This window comes from Chrysemys picta, chromosome 6, assembly GCF_011386835.1.
Source record: "Chrysemys picta bellii isolate R12L10 chromosome 6, ASM1138683v2, whole genome shotgun sequence".
NCBI classification, from domain to species: Eukaryota; Metazoa; Chordata; order Testudines; family Emydidae; genus Chrysemys; species Chrysemys picta.
The window spans coordinates 16,771,700-16,795,781 of NC_088796.1; the positions used below are offsets into that span (position 1 = coordinate 16,771,700).

Sequence of the window (24,082 nt, forward strand, 5' to 3'; positions counted from 1 at the left end):
GTAATGCTGACCGGTGGGGAGTGTAGCAGCTTATCTGCAAGCCACAACAGGATACCACAAGCACAAGTTCCTAAAGGATAGACTCCTGCCCAAGCAGCCTGATTTTCAGAAGTTCAGTGCACAAGCAGCTCCCTCTTGACTTCATTAAGAGTTGCTGAGTGCTTAGCACTTTTGGGAAAATCAGCCCACTTATTCAGAAGCCTAATTTTAGACTTTTTAAAAATCTTGATCAAAGTTACGTAGGAGCAAGGTGCTCAGATGGGGGCTAGGCATGCTATAAGAATCTAGATGTATTGAGAGCAGCCCCACTGCTGCCCCCACACCACACAATGGAATGCTCCGTTCATCAAGTGCTCGTATTTGCTAAGCCTCCACCAGGCCATGTTCTAACTGAAATCGTACTTAAGATCATCCCACTACCAGGCAGACTAAGTGTTCTTGCATATCAAGTCTTGGCTCTTTGTGTAAGTGAATTATCTTTACTATCACTTTTGCTTACCTCTGCCATAACCACCGAGTAGCCCGATATAATTCTTCATGTTTAGGGAGCAGCTTACATTATGGTTTTATGAAAGCTAAATGAAAACATATCAGAAACACTATCCCTTGCCCCTCCTCCCCAAGTTTCCCTTTGCTATTTTCAGAAGGGAAAATAAAAGTGTCAATCATAAAAGTTCTGATTATAAATCACTTTTAGGTAAGTACAGAAACTCATTCAGGTCTTTCATTGGCGATTCATAAAAGATGTTTGCTGACAGCGCTGAAATAGATGTACTGATGGCACTTTAGATCACTTTAAAAACACTAAATTAATCCTCAACACCCCTGTGAGGCAAGTATTAGATCCATTATGCAGATGAGGAAAACGAGACCAGAGGTTTAAAAGGAAGAGGCACGTGCGCCAGGGTTTGAACTCTGGAACTTCTGGTTCTGAGTTCCGTGGTACAGGATTCATTTTTTGTGCCTCAAATGATTTCCAGACCAGCAGATTTTTGAAAGGTTAATACTGCAGCTACCAATGAGAGTTCAAAATTGAATGTGTTTATCGAAACTTAAGACAAAACTATCCTTTTTCACCCCCTCTACCTCCCCCATGCAGAGGAATAGAAGTAACACACTCACATGTTTACTCAAGTTACAACACACATGTTGCAGCTGGGCACATTTGTGGCATCCAAATAACATGACCAACTCAAATTTGGCTTAAAATTTGCATGACCTTAAAACAAACATCTACAAAACTTAGGACCCATTTAAAATCTATTTTCTTTTTAAACTGACACTCCCTTAGTGTTTGCAATTTTATTATTTAACACCAAAATCTGAAAGTAAAATGGATTTGACTGTCTATTGCCCAAGCTGAACTGAAACAAGTAGATTAAAAAGTGTTCAGTTTTAATAACCATTTTATTACATCGGTAAACAAAAGCTATGGGATTTTTAAAAACTGTCAAACACGGACTTGCCAATGAATTAAAGATTCATGGAAATTGTTTTACCTCTATCTGAACAGAAGCTAAAATTCTGAACTTTAGTCACTGATCAGAAGTGTTTCTGATGCAGGGGAAATAAAGTGTAATACAATAACTATAAGAAAATCAAAATTAGTCTTTTAAGCTAATTCCAGCCTTGCACAATCTAACATAGCTGGAATGCTAACTGGTTAAGAAACAGAGATTTTATTGGAAAAATCAGCTGTGTATTTGGATATTATAAAACATGCCTCATTGTGGCATCTTCTCAAAGCCTGAAAGGTAAATTATTCCCTTGCCATATGACACACTAAAAGAGAGCAGGGGGTGAAGTCAAGTTTTATTTGTCCTCTTCAGGGTTCTATCAAGAAAAAAAAGTGAATGAGAAAAGAGGAATCTTTCATTCCAATCTGAAGGTGGACAGCAACATCTTCTGGGTGTTTCATAGCAGGGGGCCTACTGCACAAGAGGCTTGAGCATCTATAGAGACGCCGAGGAATACGGAAGTCAGGGTAGGCGATGATTAGAGAGTGGTAGGCTGTCTCCAAAATAATCAGGGCCCAGCATGTTTAGAGGCTTGAAGATAAATAGCATGACTTTTATTCAATACACTTGTTATTGCTGCTGGCAGAGAGCAATCACTTCAACAATGCCTACTGGATATTGATTACTATAAGAGCTACATTATCATTTCATAAGAGCTTGGACTGAAGTACATCGTGGTGCTCAAACAACCAAGTGCTGCAGATTCCAGTCCCTTCAAATGGAGAGGTCAACAGAGAACTCCTTTTCTTTACAGGGACATTTGTCTTCACTCTTCCCTTTTAATCCTAATGCAGCAGATTGATACCCTGAGCAGCAGCAGCCGCACCAGAGGCATCAGAATCTGGCCGGGTGGTAGAAATCCTTTACTGCCCAGTTAGATTATACATATTTTTCACACACACACACACACACACACACACACACCCCACCCCCCTTCTAGTTCTGGACAGTTTCTGAAGGCAATTTAGGGCCAAGTTCTGCACTCTTACTCATGTTGAGTTACAGCTCACTGAAATCAGAGGAAGAGTGGCCCAGTGGTTAGAGCAGCAGCCTGGGTTTCAGGAGGCCTGGATCCAATAACTCACACTGCCTCAGGATTCCTGTGTGACCCTGGGCAAGTAGTTGAATTGCTCTGTGCCTCAGTTCCCCATGTGTCAAACCAGGATCATAGCACTTCCCTACCTCTCAGGGGCGTTGAGAGAATAAGTGCATTAAAGTTTGAGATGCTCAAACACTACAGTAATGGGAGCTATAAACTCCTAAAATGGATCAGAACTAGGTGGCTTGCAGAGCGAGTTATGGATCAAAATGAGGGTGAGCAACAGAATCTGACCCTTAGTAAGTAGAACAGATCCCATGCTTGAGACCTCAACGCATCTGTGTTCACATTCAGTTTACCACCAAATACAATGCACCTGATATTGTTTAAAAATTTCAATTAAATGGGAAAGACAAAAAAAATTATACCTGCAACTTGAAATCAGCAAGGAACGGACACTGCTGAAATAATGAAAGTAAAACACTAGTTCAAACAAATATGTGATCATTCTCTTCTGCTGCATTTGTGTGTATCTAAGAAGGGAAATACATTTATCTTAGATGGGCTTGGAACAGAAAATTTCTAAATTTTGACTATTTGCTCTCAGATATTACCAGTCCTACAACTAACTTTTCTGAAATTTGGTCAGTCATTGCTATTTTTTTTTTTTTAAAGATTATGTGTCTAATTAAAAACTATTCACTTGCAAAGCACTTAAGCAATACAACCCCCAAGTTTTAAGGGAGGGAAAAGGAGCTAAGTCAGATTATAGTTTCCCAAACGTGGCTTGAAATGAGAACCATGAAGACAGCAAAAATCAGAAAACATTCAAGTTAATGGAAACAAGTCTTTATTAAGTAACTTTTAATATCAGAAAAATAAAACTCTTATAATTCTCTTTACAGCAAATATATAATATCAGTGCTTTGGCCATCATAAGTTAAAGGCCCTTTATCATAAAATATATGGTTTTTAAACTTTACTCAAATTGAATTTATAATCCCTATGACCTCCCTACATATACATAACAAAAAGAGTGTAGTAAAATTAGCAAATACTAAACTATATTGATAGTTTGTCATTGTTAGTTTGTGGTTTATAGAAATGGTACACGCACCTAATATCTGTCGATTCCTTGGCTTATTAGTTGCAGTGTACAATGCAATAAAATACAAAATACATGCTTGGTGAACATTTGTTCACATCTACAAGACTGCAGCTAAAGATTAGGTTTCAATACTGACATTTAACTATTCTACAAGCAATTAGCATTAAAGTTATGCATTACATAATATGCCATCAAGGCAACTCTTATACTGAAAAAATCGTCAAATAAAAACCATTATTTGTAAACTTTTATACGAAATGTAACTCTTCAAGTGGAAATAAAAAATAAAATTTCTGTATATTTACTAGTTCAATACATAGAATTTGTTTTGCTATACTGAGGAAAAAAGCTTGTGTGTGTCTTGGGAAAATAACGCTTAAAAAAATAATAGAAAATTCCACTTTGTGTGTGTGGGGGTTTCATTTTTTCATATGCCAGCACAGATTTTGGAACATACTGAGGATGAAGAAGCTAGAGACATCCACAGGTTGAAATGTAAGCAGCACATTTGAAAGACATTGTTTGTTGTGATTGGAAACAGTTTTGAAATGACGTACAACGATTGAAGGGCCATGGTCACAGCTGCTTTCAGGAATTATACAAGAGCACATACACGCCTCCCCCATTTTCCTTTACCTTACTAAAATAAAATATATATATATTTATATAATGTGCAAGACAAGTATGGATTGAACATAAAAATGCTTCACATTTTGAACTATATAATCTCTAAAATGTAATTTAAGAACACCTTGATCAGACTAGTGAATGGAATGTTAGCATCCTCACTATTAGCCAAAGTATGTGCACCCCAAAGCCCTTACTGAAATGGGATCAAGCCACAGTCAGGCTACTCCACATTCCATTAAGAAAAGCAATGGGTAGGAATTCACAATGAAGGAGACCAAATCGTTCCTGATCCTCTGAACATACCATTGTTCACAAACTGGGTGAGATGAAGGTCAATTTGGCAGTCCGTCCCTTCCCCCCCCCCCCCCGCAATTAACAGTGATCTATTTAAAACTGCCAACAACCTTACCCATTAAAAAAAAAAAAAAATCAAACTGTGCATTAAAAAGTTATTTGCAATACTGAAGAATTAGGCGTAAGTTGCTGTAAAATAAAACTAAACAAAACCCAAAACCTATTTCAAAACTGGCAGTGTAAAGAAGGCAGCATTGGAAGTGTTTTTTGATACATCAATAATACCACGAACCCTCCCGCGCAGACAAATTCTCTGTTTAGGCTATGGGGTCCATTGCCTCCGGAACATAGACATTACCAACACTAATACAGATCACTAAGAAAACCTGTAAAATTCATTTGTTTTCTTGGTTATGAAACTGATCTAAAGTTTCCCCCCTACTGTGCCTTAGCCTTATACCAGATGTATCTCTGATAAACATGCCATCTGTTTAAACCAAACCGGACAGAGACCATCTAGGTTTAGTGTTACCGTAGCAGCCTTTTAGAAAGTATAAGTTTACTAACAACTTTAGCCTAATCCCAAGAAAGCCCAATAACAGTCAGAATTAATTAGGAAGTTTACTGGGGGGGTACCATTACACCCATGCCTTTAAGAGTTTAAAAAGTCCATATATAATATCTATATATATTTAAGAGTGAATTTGGATTGCCTGAGTAACAGCGGTCTGGCAAACTGGACATGATGGAGTTTCTTTTTCACAGATCTTGTTGGCACATTCCATACAGAAGAGATTGTGGCCACAAGGAACTAGGGCAGCAATAACTTCATTCTCAAAGCATATCACACAGTCATGCTTTCGTCTAGACTCGGGTGGCGAACTGGATGTAGAACCGCCATTGGAAGAGGAGTAGCTGTTGGTACCATTAGAAAAAGCAGGGATGTATATTGGAAGGCCAACCTGGTTGCATGTACTGGGTGGGTCACTTCTCACTCTCCTAGCAAGCGGATGTTCCAAAGTTTCAGGAAATGTAGGTGACAGACGAGGAGTGGATGGCTGACTCCCTCGACGCTGAGTCTTCATGTTACCAGTAGGGTCGCTACCAAAGCCAGATAGCGGGTTTACTGGTTCAAAAGGGGTCCAGATAGTTTGGGAAGGCGTTGGTAAGGAGTCATATGCAGGAGAGTCAACTGCAAGATCTTCTGTGCCCACTGAAGGCAACGTTTCTCCAAACCAAAAGTTTCCTGTGCTGAATGGACTTGTTGGGCTGAAGTCAGCCAATCTATTGCTTCCAAAATAGGAATCAGTGGAGCCACTTCCTAAGGAGCTGGAGCTGTCATTTCTATAATTAGAAATCATTCTGGTGCGGCTAGGAGGGACAGGATTGGAAGTAAGCCAAGCAGATCCAAGAGTGCCGCCTTCAAAGCTCACATCTGTACCATTGTAATGGAAATCATTTTCTTCATTCAGCTCAATGTAGTTTCCAGTGCGCATGGCAATATGCATTTCTATTTCTTCACGTGCACGGTCTACATTTTCAGGCATCCCTGTAACCTCAAAGACTGGCTCCTTGTCTCTGCTGGGAGTAACAATGTATGTGTGTGTCTGCTGCTGAATTCTTTTGATTGTAGCTCCTTTGGGTCCAACCACTAGCCCAACTACACGGTAAGGCACCCTGACTTGGACTGTAGTCTGACCTGGCAGGTTGGGAGTACATGGCAACCCGCCCAGAGCAGGACCATTTTTGTTGCGTGATGCTCTGATCATGGAGAAGTGTTCAGCTGCTGAGAGAATTTCCCTTTTAGCCATGGCTACATCCTCTTTTCGTCCAGTGACGACAAAAATGGGTTCTTCTCCACGAACAGGGGTCTTAATGTAGGTATTCGTCTTGGCCCTTAATGCTTTTATTTTGCAACCTGTTTAGAGGAAAGAAACACATATTTAGTAAAGAATGTTTTCTTGTGGTTTTTTTTAAAATCAATCTACTGTTTTAAAATGCTTGCAAGCTTCAAGGAACTGCAAGGGTGAAACCTGAAGCCATGTGGTCTTCTCACAAGTCACGTCAGTGAAAGCAGCAAAAACTTCTCTCTCAATTATTTCCACGCTGATCTGTGGTGACCACAAGGGTGAGACTAACACACTGTGCAGTAACATTCTTCAATTGATTTTTCTTAATCACTTAAAAAAGTGTTTTTACATTATTCCTTAATACTACAATCTATTCTGAAGGCAATTCCCCTAGTGCTTGGCCTATTCGATGAGGCTGTGTTATTTTCTATAGGTTTTTTTTTTAAATAAACACATTATTAAAGATAGCACCTTTCCAATGTTTCCCAGAGAAGAAAGTGAAATTAAACTCACTGAGATATCAGAGTTGTAAGTGATGCAATAAAAGTTTTCATCTCCACGAGCACAGTGTTTACCGCACCATCGAGAATTTTATGGAATGTCAGTTCTACTAACAAAAGCAATCTTCTAACAAGGTGTCAACGTTTAAGATGAAAAGAAATTCACTTGCTTAGGTGCATGCTAAGGGTTTACCTGTGACAACGTTTGGGGGGTGGGGGGGAGAGGGGGTAGAAATTTTGCTATTCAGCTGTTCAATTCAACTCTTTTCAGCCCCGTCTACATCAGTTACTTTGTGATGAATCTTCAATGTTAGTACTGGTAGACCTCCACGAGTTGTAGTAACAGTGGGAACACCAGGCAAGATGCTGGCAGCCTTTCAACGCCGTGTCAATTAGGCCTACGTACCTGTAGCCTTGTCTACACTCGTGCTCCATGAGTGGTTAAAAACAACACAAAACAAAACACAAAACAAAACACAAACTCTGGATAAATGCCCTCACATTACAGAGCAAAAGTCAGGTATACATGGCTCCACCACCACCACATGGCACTTATTACATTTACTGGCACTGTGGAAGTTAACTAGAATTCTGTGCGTTTCTGGGTTTGTGGGGTATATTTCCTCAATCATTTCAAGATGCATGCTGAACACCTACAGGAACAAGCTAAACCCTCAAAAAACAAAACAAACAAGGCACACCAGCTTGCATTAACACACAGTCCACTGACTTCTCCTGGCCCCCTTCCCCCCCACATCAGAAGTGTTCAGTACAGAGAAATCCAACACTGACAGGAGTTAGGGAACAGACAATGCACACACGTACTAGGTACTTAAATCAACATCCTCAAAACATGACATGACATTTCCCAAGAAGGGTCATTGTTACCAGTGAGTACTAGTATCATTTATGCTTTACTCTTGCCTCATTTGATAAGTGGAGATTTCCTTCCCAGCCTGTTGAGTCTGCCAGTTTTCTCCTTATACATAATTTGGTATAATCTTTGTACATTAGGCGCCTGCTGGGATTTTCAGGCTGTATTTACACAATGAATGCTGAAGGAGTAGAAATGAATAGTTAAAGAAGCTTTACACTTGTATAATTCAAAGTCTGAGGACAAAATGGCAGGCAGGCCTCTTCCGAAAATACGTGAGGATTTTTAGCATGTTGCACACACAAGCAACTTGAACTCCTGCTGTACATCATCAGGACCCAGAAGTAGCCAACAGACTCTGTCAGGGAGCTGCAGAAGTTCTTTAGGACACAAGGTATGTCTACACTGAGCTGGGAGCAAGCCTCCTAGCCCAGGTAGACAGACTCCAGCTAGCAGATAAAAAATAGCAGTACGGATACTGCTACTCAGGCTGCAGCTCAGATTCCCTAGGCTTGAAAGCCCAAGCCACAATGGTCACACTGCGCTAGTTTGAGCCCCACTCGTGTAAGTCTGTCTACCTCGGTTGGGAAACTTGCTTCCAGCTGCAGTGTAAACATACCCAAAGAGGCCAACTTTAACATTAGCCACTTAACGGCCGTAGGGGGGAAAAACAATTCAAAGGGCACTTCGGCAAGGGAAACGATCAATTTAAGCTCCCCAAACATTTCCGTCTCAAAACATTACCTACTACTGTTTCAAGTAACACTTCTGATGATTAGAATCAGGAGTGAGTGTGTGTATATGTTGGGAGGGGGGAGATCATTACCTCTTGGGGCTCCTCTGCAGATCCTTTCTAGGAGTTTAGAAGCCCAGGGGATGTCAGGTCAGCTGACTTAGGATTGTGGGCCTTGGGCCAAAAAATTGGTGTGCAGACGTTTGGGCTTAGGCTGCCTACAAGGGTGGAGGATCCCAGCCCAAGCCAGAACATCTACCCAGCAATGTTTAGCCCCAAATCCCGAGTCAGCGGCTCACGCCCTGGAGCTTTTATCCTCATGTAGATGTGCCCTAAGAAGCCCTACATTGCAAAGCTGCTGTCAAGGCCAGAAAGCAGGCAGGTGAGAAGAAGAAACAGGTACAAATGGTGTGGGTGGCACTGGGTTTGTGCCCAACTGCTCTCCTTTGCTGAGCAGGCCCCTTAGTGTCAACCAGAAACCAGAAAACCTTAGAAAAGACTCTTTAAAAAAAAAAAAAAAGGATTTTCTATCAAATATTCCAGGCTATACTATGTACAAGGATGCTTGCAGAAAGGGAAATTTTAAATTAATTTAGTAAAAAAACCAAACTCGCCAAAAAGCGATGATGTGTCCCTTTCATTTACTTTGTAAAGAAAGATTTTATGCAAGTGATTTGGGAGTGGAGTCTGCTAATATTCAAATCCATCTAGCAGGCCAACTGCCACACCAGTAATTGAATGGGAGGACTCAGAAAAAGTCAGATTCACAAGCATTATGGGAGGTTGTAGGGATCAACTTTTGGAGAAAGGGTCAATTTCTCTGCTAACAACATTAATGGACAATATAGCTCCTAATTTAGGTAATTTCCTCTTCTCCCTGTACACCCTAGATTGTGTTGTGGGCTTCCCACTCTGAATAAGTGCCCAGCCTGCCCTTGGTTTTGGATGTCACCACAAACACTAAGTTGACAAAGCAACATGAAATTTGCCTCTGGGGATAAACTAACCCACTGTGAGTCTAATATGTTGCTGCTTAGCTTTTCAATCCAGTCAAGTCTTGTTTATCCAAATGCCCCCAAACTGAAGTCATACCCTCCTCATGTGCACCAACTATCCCCCCACACCCCCAACACACACTAGCAAGAATTACTTTAATTTCCTTCATTCCACTTGGATAACTGATACTATGTCTTTATTTCATAGAGGGTATGAAACATGAACATGTAAAGAAAGCCTTAAACACTTTAGAGTAGATCTGGCACAAAATGTGATTTAAAAATAGCAGATTTGAGCCTATTGAATACTAGTTTCCATGGTGCTTTACCAATCTGAGTAAGTTACACATTCAAAACAAGTTTCCCTGGTAGCTAGTCTTCTGTCTCCAACACCCAATCCCCGCAACCTGCAGGGACTTGTCATGTCAGCTGAAAACTCATAAAAATGTTGCTTTTAATAAACTTCAGTCCCAGTACAATTCACATTGATAAGAAGGTTTCATAACATGTCAGCATTCAGAATGGTGCACTGACCAAGAGGAGCATCGCTTTTTTTTTTAAGATATGACTCATCAGCCTCGAAAAAGCAAAGCCCCAGATCTGAGTCTTGCCAAAAGGTGGCAGAACAATACCTCAGACATTTAAAAATTGGCTTCACAAGAAAGCGGTTTCCACCAAATCCAAGGTATACTCTTAAACTTTATCTAAAGGATAGAAAAAACTGCCACTGAAGGAAATCATTCATACCAAATTCATAGTCCATTTTGGCCAATTTCACAGTCATAGGATTTTAAAAATAATCAATTTTATGATTTCATGGGGGTGTAATTGGGGGATGGGGGGTCCTGACCCAAAGAGGGTCATGGGGGTTGCAAGGTTGTTGTAGAGGGGTCATGGGATTGCCACCCTCACTTCTGCACTGCTGCTGGCAGGGGCGCTGCCTTCAGAGCTGGGTAGCTGGAGAGCAGTGGCTGCTGGCTGGCTACCATACATACATACAAGATTAGGTTTGGAAGAGACCTCAGGAGGTCATCTAGTCCAACTCCCCACTTAAAGCAGGACCAACTAAATCATCCCAGCCAGGGCTTAAAAACCTCTAAGGATGGAGATTCCATCACCTCCCTAGGTAACCCATTCCAGTGCTTCACCACCCCTCTAGTGAACCAGCTTCTAAAGCCAGTGCCACGACCAGCAGCAGCACAGAAGTGAGGTTCACAGAGTATGGGTGGGGTGGGTTACCATAGGTCCACGTTTTCCCAGATCCTCCCACCTGGATCGGAGGCTGTCCCAGCCAGCAGCCGCAGAGCTTCTTGCAGCCGGGTGAAATTAGAACATAAGAACAGCCATACTGGGTCAGACCAAAGGTCCATCTAGCCCAATACCCTGTCTTCCGACAGCGTCCAATACCAGGTGCCCCAGAGGGAATGAACAGAACAGGTAATCATCAAGTGATCCATCCCGTCGCCCATTCACAGCTTCTGGCAAACAGAGGCTCAGGACACCACCCCTGCCCATCCTGGCTCACAGCCACTGATTTTATCTAGTTCTAGGTTCCCAGAGGTGGGTCTGACCTGGCTCCTTGAGTGGCCCCTGCAGGGGAAGAGGAAGTCCCGTCTTTCCCTAGCCCTGGCCAGGACCACCCCGACTTTGTCCCTCCCCTATAATAACCAGATTTCACAGGGGAGATCAGATTTCATAGTCTGCGATGCGTTCATGGCTGTGAATTTGGTAGGGCCCTAAATCATCATGTACAACACCAGAGACCTATGAATGCATCAATCAATACCAACTCAGTTTAGTTTGCTAGGAAAGCTGGAAGACACCCATAATAGACTATTGTAAAAGGCAATTGTGTCATAACAAGGTCGTTAAACCTCATTATATAGTTCTATTAGAACGATTTTTCTATTTGTTTTTACTTGGCTGTTCTGGTTCCCTACCCTCCTCTATTAGTCACTGCAGAGGTGATGATGCACAGCTTGGCTGATTCCATTTCCTTGTACAGTATGCTGGATCTGACCACGTTGCCTTCAGTCTGACATGGAATCATTAAGCTATTAAGAGTCATGTGGCCACTGTACAAATCAAGAGGTTTCTCAGCCTGTTGAGTCAGGGACAAAAACGCATGCATATGAAGAAAAAATCCCCCAACCCTCCTCCGCCCTGGTGTCTCCTAATTCTTGAATTGAATAGAAATTTTGATGCAAGAATGTAGAACAGGGGTCCCCAACGCGGTGCCTGTGGGAGCCATGACGCCTACCGGGGCGTTTAAGTGTGCCCGCGTACTGGCCGCCGGACGAGCACCCGCCAAAATGCCGCTGACAAGCGGCAACGTCAATAGGCGTCGCCGCCGAAATGCCACAGATTTTTGGCGGCATTTCGGCGGTGACGCCTCCGGAGGATGCTGCTTGTCGGCGGCATTTCAGCAGCGACGCCTATTGACGTTGCCGCTTGTCGGCGGCATTTCGGCGGATGCTCGTCCGCCACCACGGTCCTCCGTGGCTCATTGTCTGGTGCCTGCCAGACAAAAAAGGTTGGGGACCACTGATGTAGAATATCCCAGTAACAAATGTAAACAGACATGAACAGTGAAGTCTGACAGCCAAGGAGTTCTGTAGACTGAGGCCTGATCTACACTTAGATTAACTTAGTTGCATTGCATCTTCAGGGCCATGAAAAATTTCTCATCCTGAGAACAGTAGTAAGGTTGACCTAACCCGTGCTGTAGACACAGCTAGGTTGATGGAAGAATTCTTCCACTGACCTAGCCACCACCTCTTGGAGAGGTGGACTAACTGTATTGACCAAAAAAACCCTTGTATTGATCCTGCAGTGTAAATATATCCGTAACTTGAGTAGTTCCACTGATTTTAAATGGGCCTACAACTGTGCTTAGTTTTATCGTGCCTTACTCAGTGGTAAAGTTAAGTGTAGACTGGCATAGCTGTCGGCAAGGGGTGAGATTTTGTTTTGTTTAAACTGACATAGTTTTGCCACTAAAAGCCTCTTGCAGATGTGGTTACACCAGATAAGGGGGTTTTATACTGGTACAGTTTATTTTGCTTTGCTGAACGTGAATAACGTTATACCAGTACAGTAACGCCTCACTTAATATTGTTACGTTGCTGATCTATTAGGGAACAAGCTCGTTTAAAGTTGTGCAATGTTCCCTTATAATGTTGTTTGGCAGCCGCCTGCTTTGTCCACTGTTTGGAGGATTCTCTGGAAGAGCAGCCCCTCCTTGTGGGGATTAGAAGCGGGGGGAGGGGGGAGGAGAGTCCCCCCCCCCCCATCAGCTCCCCTAAATTCCCTGTAAGGTACATGGCTTGACAGCTGCCCAGCAGTAGTTCAGGTGGCCCTCCCACCACTGCCATGCTGCTCCTGCCCTGCCCTCTGCCTTGGAGCTGCTCCCGGGAGCTTCCTGGGGAGAGGGAGAGAGGGGTGCGGATATCAGGATGTCCCCCTGCTCCTGTCCCCCCTCTCCACAAAGCGGAGGAGCGGGACAGGGCAGAGGGACAGAAAGGAGGGAGCTTGCTGGAAGCTGTTGCTTCCTGTTTGATCTGCTTAAAAGGGCAACATACTTGAAGTGGGGTCAGCGTGCTTAAAGGGGCAATGCACCTCTCTCTCTCTCTCATGTACGCACCCCCTAGCACTTTGGAAAGTCAGCACTTGTGCAGCCCTGCATGTGCTGTCAGGAAGAGGGAGTGGTGCGCTCCAGCTGGATGGCGTGGGTTCATCATCATGTTCAGTTTTTGCAGGGAAGTGTTTGCAGCTACTGCCTTGCGTCTATTGTGTTTCCTCCCTCCTGCCTCAGTCCATGCTGCCTTGTAGAGTGAGGCTACATTAACAACAATGTATTAACCTTTGAGGGCTCAATGGAGTGCTAGTTCATCATTTAGCAGCAAGGCATTCCCTGGGAAATATCGCACCCTTTGACTCCACCACCTCAACCAAGCTTCAGTCATTCATGGCTGTGTACAATATTAAACTGTTTAAAACTGTTTAAAACGTATACTGTATATGCATATGATGTCTTGTGTGGTGAAAAATTTCCCCTGGAACTTAACCGCCCCTATTTACATTCATTCTTATGGGGAAACTGAATTCACTTAACATCGTTTTGCATAAAAATCGCATTAAGTGAGAAGTTACTGTACAAGACCTTTTTTTAATTTTTATTTATTTATATATATATATATATATGTGTGTGTGAGACTGAAGGCTTGTCTACACGGTGGGATAATGAACATTGTAAGGGTAAGTTTCAGAGTAGCAGCCGTGTTAGTCTGTATCCGCAAAAAGAAGAACAGGAGGACTTGTGGCACCTTAGAGACTAACAAATTTATTAGAGCATAAGCTTTCGTGGACTACAGCCCACTTCTTCGGATGCATATAGAATGGAACATATATTGAGGATCTCCTCAATATATGTTCCATTCTATATGCATCCGAAGAAGTGGGCTGTAGTCCACGAAAGCTTATGCTCTAATATATGTTCCATTCTATATGCATCCGAAGAAGTGGGCTGTAGTCCACGAAAGTTTATGCTCTAATAAATTTGTTAGTCTCTAAGGTGCCACAAGTCCTCCTGTTCTTCTTATTGTAAGGGTATGATTTCTAAAGTGCACGAACATGCTGCACATTAATTGGTCCATGTAGACCTGCTGGTGTGCACTTAATGTTCTGTAGTGCACCTCAACACAGTGCCGTTACGCTATGCTAAACTGCGCTAGAAAACTTTTAGCGTGCACTAGCATGGTCAACACAGACCAATTAATTAATGGGCAACACGTTGATGCACTTTAGAAAGCACACTCCAGTATGCGCATTATTATAAAGCGTAGAGAAGCGCTAAGATTTCCCCCCCCCCCTTTTTGCTGTCATATTTAACAACACCTAAGTCTTTGAAGGATTGGGGCCTAACTATTTGCTGGTTGGTTTGTGCTGGTCATATACAAAGAAGTATGTTAAGCCTGAAGTTGATACTCCAAGGAAAACTAGAACACTTGGTTTGGCTCATCGTTCTCAAACCTCCTCCCCTTTTTCTTAAGAGACAGACTTGTCTGACCAGGAATTTTACAAGCTATAAATATTATACTTCCCCAAGAAACGCAATTTCCTCCTTTAGAGCAGATCTTCTCTCTCAAATAAAACACGTGTTTAGGCTCAAATAAATATCTAAAGGACAAAATAGGTCTTTGGCAACATAAACAGTCTTAAAGCCTAAAAACAGATTTGGCATGTGTGTTCATTAATCAGCTAGGGCTGGGTGGCTATTACAAATCATGAGTTTAAGCAAAAAATAAAATAAAATAAAATAAAATAAAATAAAAAAAAATAGTGTCGGAAACATGGATAACTCTAATGGCTTCAAGTGAGGTAGCATACTGCATTAGATAAATATTTATCATACAAGTGCTGATGGCATGCTCAGCCTTATACAATACACAGAGGCACTGGAGGGGTAATATTTTAGGACAATATTGCCCAGATAAAAGGCCTTAGCTAGCTGCCTGATCTAGTTAGTTTTTCCATTTAAAATGTACATATATTTACAATACACAACCCAGGGCATTTGGGAAGAGAGCTCAGTTCATAAAGGGAAGGGAAGATAATTTGTGATAAATAAGCCTGTCAGGATTACACTAAGACTGTCCTTCTTTACCCCATGCAATCATTTATTAAGTCTTTTTAAAGGGCAAGAATTATTTTATAGTAATAGCTCCTTCCAAGATGTTCTGTGTTTGTTTCTACCAGGTTCTGCCACTGTAGATAGGGCAACTCCAGATTCAGAACTGATGTATGTATCTAGAAATTTTACTGAGCTTTTATTTGTTCAAATTGGAACCTCAAAATACGGGTGTGGAGTGGAGATGTCTCAACTGTACTATAGCTAGAGTGATGCCTATGAGGAGCACAGGAGCAGGGCTTTGGAGCTGTGCTCCAGCTCCAGGCAAAAACCTGCAGCTCCACTGCTCCGGAGCTGCTCCACACTCCAGCTCCGCTCCAAAGCCCTGCAGGACAGCCAAACAAATTTTAAAAGATATATTACATTTCAACTTTTGGCTTCAAGTATTTAAAAAAAACCAACACCAAGTAGTTGAGGAGAAAACACTGATGGTTCCTAAATGTAGCAGCTGAAATGGTAATACTAATGCCCTACCAGTGGCCCCCAAACTATGGGGTGTGCCCCTGTAAGTGGGTGCAAAGGAACATTTGAGGGTGTGCACACAGCAGGGCCCAGGCCAACCCCATGGGGGGCAGGGAGGGAGCACCACCTAGCCGAGTTCTGCCCTCTGCTTGCCCCCAGCCCTGCCCTCATTCCCTCTCCACCTCTAGACCCAGCTACTCCCCCAGCCCAAGCGCCTCTGCTGCCAACTGTGTGGCAATGGAAGGTGTGTGTGTGTCGACACATTCAATTACTGGTATGGGGGGCGGGGCAGGAAAAGCTTGGGCACCACTGCTCTAGACAGTTCTAATCTTTTGTTAATAGGCAATAATAATCATGTTCTTATGGACTTCAACATAAACCAGATGAGACAAACTGTTAAGATAACAAGTTTCATGCACCAAGATTTGGAAGGGGAAACCTCAAAATGACTTGATAAAAGAACCATCTAGAAAAGCAACGACTACTTGAGCCCCTTCTCATGCAGCCCAACCCTGAGGCCTGGACTACACTTAAAAAGAGATCGACCTAGCTATGTTGCTCACAGCTGTGAAAAATGGATGTGCCCTCAGCTCTGTAATTGGGTCAACCTAAACCCTGGTGTAGACACAGCTAGGTTGACCTAGCTACCGCCTATTGAAAAGGTGGATTAACTCTCCTGACGGAAAAACAGCTTCCTTCAATGTAGAAAGTGTCTACACCAATGGTCTCCAACCTTTTTACGCACAAGATCACTTTTTGAATTTAAGGGCAACCCAGGATCTATCCGCCCCTTCCACCCCTCCTCCCCCCCAGTCACTCGCTCTCCCCCACACTCACTCACTTTCACCAGGCTGGGTCAGGGGTTGGGGTTCAGGAGGCGGTGTGGGCTCTGGGCTGAGGGGTTTGCATTGTGGAAGGGGGCTCCAGGCTAAGCCTGGGGCAGGGGGTTGGGGTGCAGGAGGGGGTGAGGGATGCAAGCTCTGGGAGGGAGTTTGGGTGCAGGAGGGGGCTCCAGGCTGGGACAGAATGTTGAGGTGCAGGAAGGGGTATGGGGTGCTGGCTTGGGGAGGGGGCTGAAGGGCTGGGGCAGAAGGTACGGGATGCCGGCTCACAGAGGGGCTCAGGGCAAGGGGTGCAGGAGGGGGTATAGGGTGCTGGCCCTGGGAGAGGGCTCAGGGCTGGGACAGGGGTTCAGGGTGCAGACTCCAGGAGGGGGCTGAGGCTTGGGTGCAGGAGGGGGATCGGGGTGCTGGCTCTGTGAGGGGTAGGGGGTTGGGGTCCCACCGGGCTGCAGTTACTTGAGGTGGCTCCCGGTTGGTGGTGCAGCGGGGCTAAAGAAGGCTCCTGCCTGCCCCCCGGCCCCACGCCGCTCACAGAAGGGGTCAACGCTCCCCTGAGGCCCTGGGGTGGGGTGGGGGAGGGGAGGACAGACATGGCTCCACATGCTACCCCTCTCTGCAGGCACCGCCCCTGCAGCTCCCATTGGCCAGAGTTCTCCGTTCCCGGCCAATGGGAACTGCATGGGTGGTGCTTGCAGATAGGAGCAGTGTACGGAGACCCCTGCCTCCCCTCCCCCGGGGGCGTGATGGCTGCTTCTGGGAGTGGCATGGGGCTGGGGCAGGCAGGGAGCCTGCCTTAGCGACAGACCCACTGCACCACCAGACTTTTAGTGACCAGAGATCGCAATCGACTGGGAGAGTCTCCAGGATCAACCAGTTGGTGACCACAGGTCTACACTAGAGCACCGCAGTGCCATTGCTATGCTGCTATACGGTAGACACACCCGTAAACATTAAGGAAGGAACTCCAGTCCCAATCTCCCTCAATTATTTCCTTCCACTAAAATTGAAGTGACTCCTCCGAAGTGATTCTTCAGAAGTGGGAAATTGGGCATGGATCTGCAGAGGCAATATAGTCAAAGAACACTTACTGTTAAGTAATCCTTCTCTTTCCAAATGGTCTCAGAACATCCCCAATGATGGGTGGTTAACAAGCAGTCACTACCCAGTTGTGAGGTGAACATAAAAATGGCCATACTGGGCCAGACCAATGGTCCATCTAGGCCAATATCCTGTCTTCCAACAGTGGCCAATGCCAGCTGCTTCAGAGGGAATGAACAGAACAGGGCAATTATCAAGTGAACCATCCCCTGTTGTTCAATCCCAGTATCCGGCAGTCAGAAGCTTAGGGACACTCAGAACATGGGTTACATCCCTGCCCATCCTTGCTAATAGTCATTGATTGACCTATCCTCCATGAAATTATCTAATTCTTTTCTGAACCCAGTTATACTTTTGGCCTTCACAACATCCTCTAGCAAGGAGTTCCACAGGTTGACTCTGCGTTATGTGAAGAAGTACTTTCGTAGGTTTGTTTAAAACCTGATGCCTATTAATTTAATTGGGTGACCCCTGGTTCTTGTGTTATGTGAAGGTGTAAAACACTTCTTTATTCACTTTCGCCAGACCATTCATGATTTTATAGACCTTCCCCCCAACAGGGGATCTGACAGAAGTCTATAAAGCTGAACAGTCCTAGTATTTTTAATTTCTTCTCATATGGAAGCTGTTCCATATCCCTAATCATTCTTGTTGCCCGTCTTGTAACTTTCCCAATTTTAATATATCTTTTCTGAGATGGGGCAACCAGAAATGCAAACACTATTCAAGGTGTGGGCATATCATGGTTTTATATAGTGTCTTTATGATATTTTCTGTCTGTCTATACCCCTTTCCTAACGGTTCCCAATATTGTCATCGTTTTTGACTGATACTGCACATTGAGTGGATTTTTTCAAAAAAAAAAACTATCCACGGTGATTCAAGGATCTTTCTTGGGTTGTAATGGCTAATTTAGAACCTGTCATTGTATCTGTACAGTTGGCATTATGTTTTCCAATGTGCATTACTTTGCATTTATCAACAATGAATTTCATCTGCTATTTCGTTGCCCAGTCACCCAGTTGTATGAAATCCCTCTAACTCCTCACAGTCTGCTTTGGCTTTAACTTTCTTGAGTAATTTTGTATCCTCTGCAAGCTTTGCCACCCCTGTTTACACCTTTAACCAAATCACTGATGAATATGCTGAGCAGCATTGGCCTCACTACAGACCCCTAGGGGACCCTGCTACTTAACTCTCTCAATTATGAAAACGGAACATTTATTCCTACCCGTTGTTTCCTGTCTTTTAACCAGCTACTGATCCATGAGAGGATCTCCCCTCTTATCCCATGACTGCTTACTTTGCATAAAAAGACTTTGGTGAAGGACCTTGTGAAAGGCTTTCTAAAAATCCAAATACTCTTATTATTCAAACCCAAGTACACCGATTGACTGGATCACCCATGTCCACATGCTTGTTGATTCCCTCAAAAAATTCTAATAGATTAGTCAAGTATCAGAGGGGTAGCCCAGTTTAGTATTTAGACTTCTAGCATTTGTATACAAGCATTTATACAATTTGTCAACATTAAGTTGTGTGCCTTCATGTGATTTAATTGAATGAGACTCTCTCATTTGACTGTTTCCTCTCAATTCCTACCTGTACTTTATCAACATCTACCCTCAGGGATGTCTCTGCCCAAACAGTGTGCGCCTCTGCATCTGTTGAATTTCCCTTAGTTTAAAAAAATAAAATTAAAAAAAAAATCCTCTACAACTTTTTTAAATTTTACACGCCAGCAATCTGGTTCCATTTTGGCTTAGGTGGAGCCCATCCTTCCTGTATAGATTCCTTTCCCCCCAAAAGGTTCTCCAGTTCCTAATAAACCTAAAACCCTCCTTCCCTATACCATCATCTTTTCCATGCATTGAGACCCTGAAGTTCTGCCTGTCTAACTGGCCTCATGTGTGGAACTGGAAGCATTTCAAAGAATGCTACCATGTGGATCCAGGACTTTAATCTCTTACATAGCAGCCTAATTTTGGCCTTCAGGACCGCTCTCGTATCTTCCCCTATATTATTGGTATCTGCATACCAGAACCACTGGCTCTTCCCCAGAACTTCACATAAGTCTGTCTAGAGGTCTTGAGATCGGCGCAACCTAAGGTTATGTCTACACTATCACTTTTGTTAGCAAACCTTTTGTTAGTCAGGGTGATGAAAACCAAACAAACCACCTCGACCAACAAAAGCGCTGGTGTGGACAGCGCTATGTCGGTGGGAGAGCGTTTCCCACCGACATGGTTACCGCCGCTCATTGGGGGTGGTTTAATTATGCCGGGGGAGAGCTCTCTCCCACCCGGCGGCAGAGAGCGGCTACACATGAGACCTTACAGACGCACCGCTAGAGCGGTACAGTTGTGCTGCTGTAAGGTCTGTAGTGTAGACATAGTTTAAGTCTCCAATATTTTTTTTGTAGTGAGAAAAATAAGATTAGAACCTCTTCCTCCTTCTCCTCCCCCAGACTACTGAGGTTCTTCTACATTTCCCATTTAAAGAAACAGCTACCGTGACAGTTTGGTGGATGTATCTGTGTCAACTGAAATTCCATTTTTGCTTTGTGAAAGCCATGTTGTATTACAACTTCCATTTTCAATGGAACTGTACCGTGGCTGTGAGCATTCATTGTGCCGCAGGAACTTCCTACCCAATGTGTCTGGGAAACTGTTACAGAGCAATCAAGGGGCATCAACCTTGAATGGCTTTACCTCAGTGGAACAGCAAGTATGGCAGCAGGGTGCTGAAGAACTCTGCCCAGAATCTAAGGGGGTTTCAGCCTGGAAATTCCCCAAACAGAAGCACAGAAAGGAGTCAGAGGCTGGAATGTTCTCTATGAAAAGCAGGCCATTTCACTGCCAGAAGGCTGGAAGAGTTGCAAGGTCTAAAGGATTCACGGAGGCACTAAGGTCACAAAGGACTGCATTCAGGAGTGGTGTTGTTTTCCCACACTCTTTACTCTTAAAGAGTTTGTATGTATATTAAATTATTTTGCTAAATGGTTTCTTGCTTTACTCTCCTGCCACACTGTGCCAGGGTGTTCCCAGAAAGCCAGAGCTCCTGCAGCCAGGTGCACTCTGGAGGGGAACATGTCTAAGCAGCTAGGGGGAGAGGGGAGTCAGGACGGCAGATGCATTTGTTTCAGGATCTAGGCACCTGGACTTCAGGGTCTCATTGCCATCGAAAGGAATCAGACAGGGAGTGTCCTTGAGACACCCTGAGGCAGAAAACTGATCAGTCGCTTCAAGTCCCAGAAGACTTAGAAGCACACAGAGAGCAGGCTTGGCACTGGTTGTAGCAGCTACTTTTAAACAATTTTCCAAGTAAAGATAAGCAGCACAGAGTGAACTTTGTTTAGATTGCAGTACCACAGAGGTGGGCAAATTACGGCCCCCGGGACCCTCCTGCCCGGACCCTGAGCTCCTGGCCCAGGAGGCTAGCCCCCTGCCCCTCCCCTGCTGTTCCCTCTCCCCCGCAGCCTCAGCTCACCCTGCTGCGGGCACAATGCTCTGGGCGGCTGGGCTGCGAGCTCCTGGGGCAGCGCTGCTGCAGAGCCCGGCCGGACCCGGTGCTCTGTGCTGCGCGGTGTGTGGCTGTAGCGCCGTCAGCCACCGGTCAGTGCTCCAGGCAGCGCGGTAAAGGGGCAGGGAGCCGGGGGAGAGGGGGGGGGAGGAGTTGGATAGAGGGCAGGGAAGTTCAGGGTGGTGGTCGTCAGGGGACAGGGAAAAGGGGTGGTTGGATGGGCCATCAGAGGGTGAGAAGTGGGGAGGAGGCAGGCCACGCCCCCCCTCCCCTAACCAGCCCTCCATACAATTTCTAAAACCCGATGCGGCCCTCAGGCCAAAAAGTTTGCCCGCTCCTGCAGTAGCACCTACAGACCTCAAAAACTGGGGCTTCCATTGTACTAGGGACTATACAATCGCACAGTAAGGTTACTGAAAAATCTCACAATCTAATCAGACCAGACAAAAGGCAGGAAGGGAGAAAGGCACAGAGAGGTGAAGTGACGTGCTCAAGTTCACAGCAGTTTGTCCCAGAACCGAGACCAGATCCCAGGGTGCCTCCTGTGTCCCAGGCAGCGACCTCTTTCTGTACCATGCTGCCCCTTGATTGGGCTGCACGGTCAGCCTCTAAATTCTAAACCTCAATGAGCCATAGCAATTGCACTTCATTCCATATGGATCAGATGGTACTCAAAAGAAGAGGGAAAAAGAGACTGACTCTCAGGCCGCCTCTGACATGTGATGCTTTAAAGATGGTGCAGATGTTGACAAATTTGAAGGATCAGATATCTGCCTATCATCTACACTGCTGATTCCTGGTAGGTAGTGACTTAAGACGATGACACAGCAGACAAATGGTCAGTCCTTTTAACTTTGTCAGTTTCACACCATCACCCATGTCGGCTGTCTCTTTCATAACTTTCCTCTGAATGTTTGAGCCCACGGTCGCGACTCACACAGCCCCAACTGGCAGTGCTCTTCTAGATGGTTCCAAGCTTGTTGCAATGGGGGTTTTCACGACTCATGGAAGCAGTTCTTGAGTAATTTATTTTCAAAATGTGTGATGTCAAGGTAGACATATGGATCCCTTTGCCATCAAGTTTGAGGTGAAATTAGGTTTAGCCTGTTTTTGAGAGAGGTGGCTACAGAAACAGGAGATGCCTCCTCTTTTACTTCTAGTTGCAAATACAATAGTACCACAAAGTAGAGCCCTGCAGGGGATTATTTTTTAATCCCGCTTCCATCTTGCCCTGCAATATCCACTCCCACCGGCTCCCACATTGTTTCTTGAATTTTTACCCTGCTCCCCATGGCAGTGGGTTCTACGATACCCCAGTCCCACTGCAGAGCTCTACCATAAAGGCAAACAATACTAGAGGAAAGTAAGTTATTGAAAGGTACAAAAAAAGAGGAAGTGGAGCTCTGGAGGGACTTTTCCAAGTGGGAGAAAGACAACGTGTGGGTCTCGCATGTTAAAAAAGTTAAAATAACTTGATAAAGATGACATTCTGGTCCCTCCACTCATTAAACACTTAATTCTGATTGCAGTGGTAACTTAATTACACTGCATTATCTGGAGTCCTTTTACTGACCTGTGGAACATTTCTATACTGATTCATTCTTTGCATAGCTATTTACAACACTTTCATTATAATTTAGTCATGCTTAGTTGTTTCCTTTTTATAACGCATCAATGTCCGCTCTTTTGGACTTTGGCCTTATATTTGAGTACTTTCAGTACGAGCCAAAAATGTATTGGGCCAAAGGGTTTTATCCAAGATTTTAGATTGTAAGCTCTTTGAGACAGGGCTTTTCCTTACGTGTGTATAGTGCCTACTGCCAGGAGTCCTGGCCTTAGTTGGGGCCTACAGATGCTACAAATAAATGAGGGATCTATAGTGCTGAACTCCCTATTGGTTTTGATGACAACTGAAAGCACTCTGCGTCTTGTAGGATCAGGGATCCTCCAACTCTTTAAGATGGACTTGTGAAGGCTCCTTGCAAAACATCCAAGTAAAAAAAATTTGAGGGGGACGGGGACAATGGAGAAATCACTTATTTACCATGGCAACGGTGGTTCTTAAAGAATTTTGCTTCTGTGGGTTCACAGTGGTGGGATATGGCCCCAACTCCACCCCTGTTAAACCTGTGGTGTCTGCACAAGTGCCCTCTCATAGCACTGAGCAGCTGGGGTAAGATTATGTAATGGTTGTGTTGCCCCAATCACTCTAGCAAGACTAAAGAATACAGAAGACATGATGGGACTAGATAAAGGCCACACTCTCAGAGAGCCACTAATTACGAACAACAGATTCTTTGAAGGAGCCTCTACTTTCCCCATAGGAAGTGTAGCACAGAGTACAATTCTAGCAATTCAGGAACGTGTGCTGACAACTTCTAGTTTACACAAAGATAGTAGAACCGCTCTCTGAAAGTTGGCTCTAGGTGCCCACGTCAGGAGAGTAATGCTGTGTAAGTCTGTGTACAGAACAGGTAACAGCCAAGCAGACTGCTATGATAGACATGTTATGAGGTGAACATTCAATACTGCCTTGCCCTAGAAGTGTAAATTCGAATGTCATGAGGTAGACACCCAAGCCCAAAGCATAAAGTCCTATACAGGCACTGATTGAATGAAGCAGTTTTCTTTACACTGTGCCCTTTATTCACACTAAGTCTTGAGGATTTCCTAACTGACTTAGTCAAATAAAAACTCAAAGACCTTTCGACATCTACGGCATACATAGAGTCATTTCCTTCACGTGAGAATGAAATTTTGGAAACAACTCCACATGATTAATGGTCTGATTCAGGTTATTTCATAAAGCAAGGATGGTCACTGAGGCACTAGCCTGGGACTGTGAATTGAACTTGGCCTCCTCAGCTCTACCACAGACTGTGTGACCTTGAACAAGTCATTTAACCTGTGCTTCAGTTCATCATCAGTA

The 24,082-nt window shown here is 44.2% G+C and overlaps 1 protein-coding gene across 1 annotated transcript in view; it reads right to left on the reverse strand.

Annotated features, from left to right (window-relative positions):
* Positions 1-3,389: 3,389 nt before the first annotated feature.
* The window catches only part of MEX3C (mex-3 RNA binding family member C), a 31,370-nt gene continuing 10,677 nt past the window's right edge, over positions 3,390-24,082 (reverse strand). Inside the window, exon 2 of the mRNA XM_005296870.5 lies at positions 3,390-6,506. Coding sequence (XP_005296927.3) covers positions 5,281-6,506 — 1,226 coding nt within the window. The 3' untranslated portion in view covers positions 3,390-5,280. The remainder of the gene's footprint in view (positions 6,507-24,082) is intronic.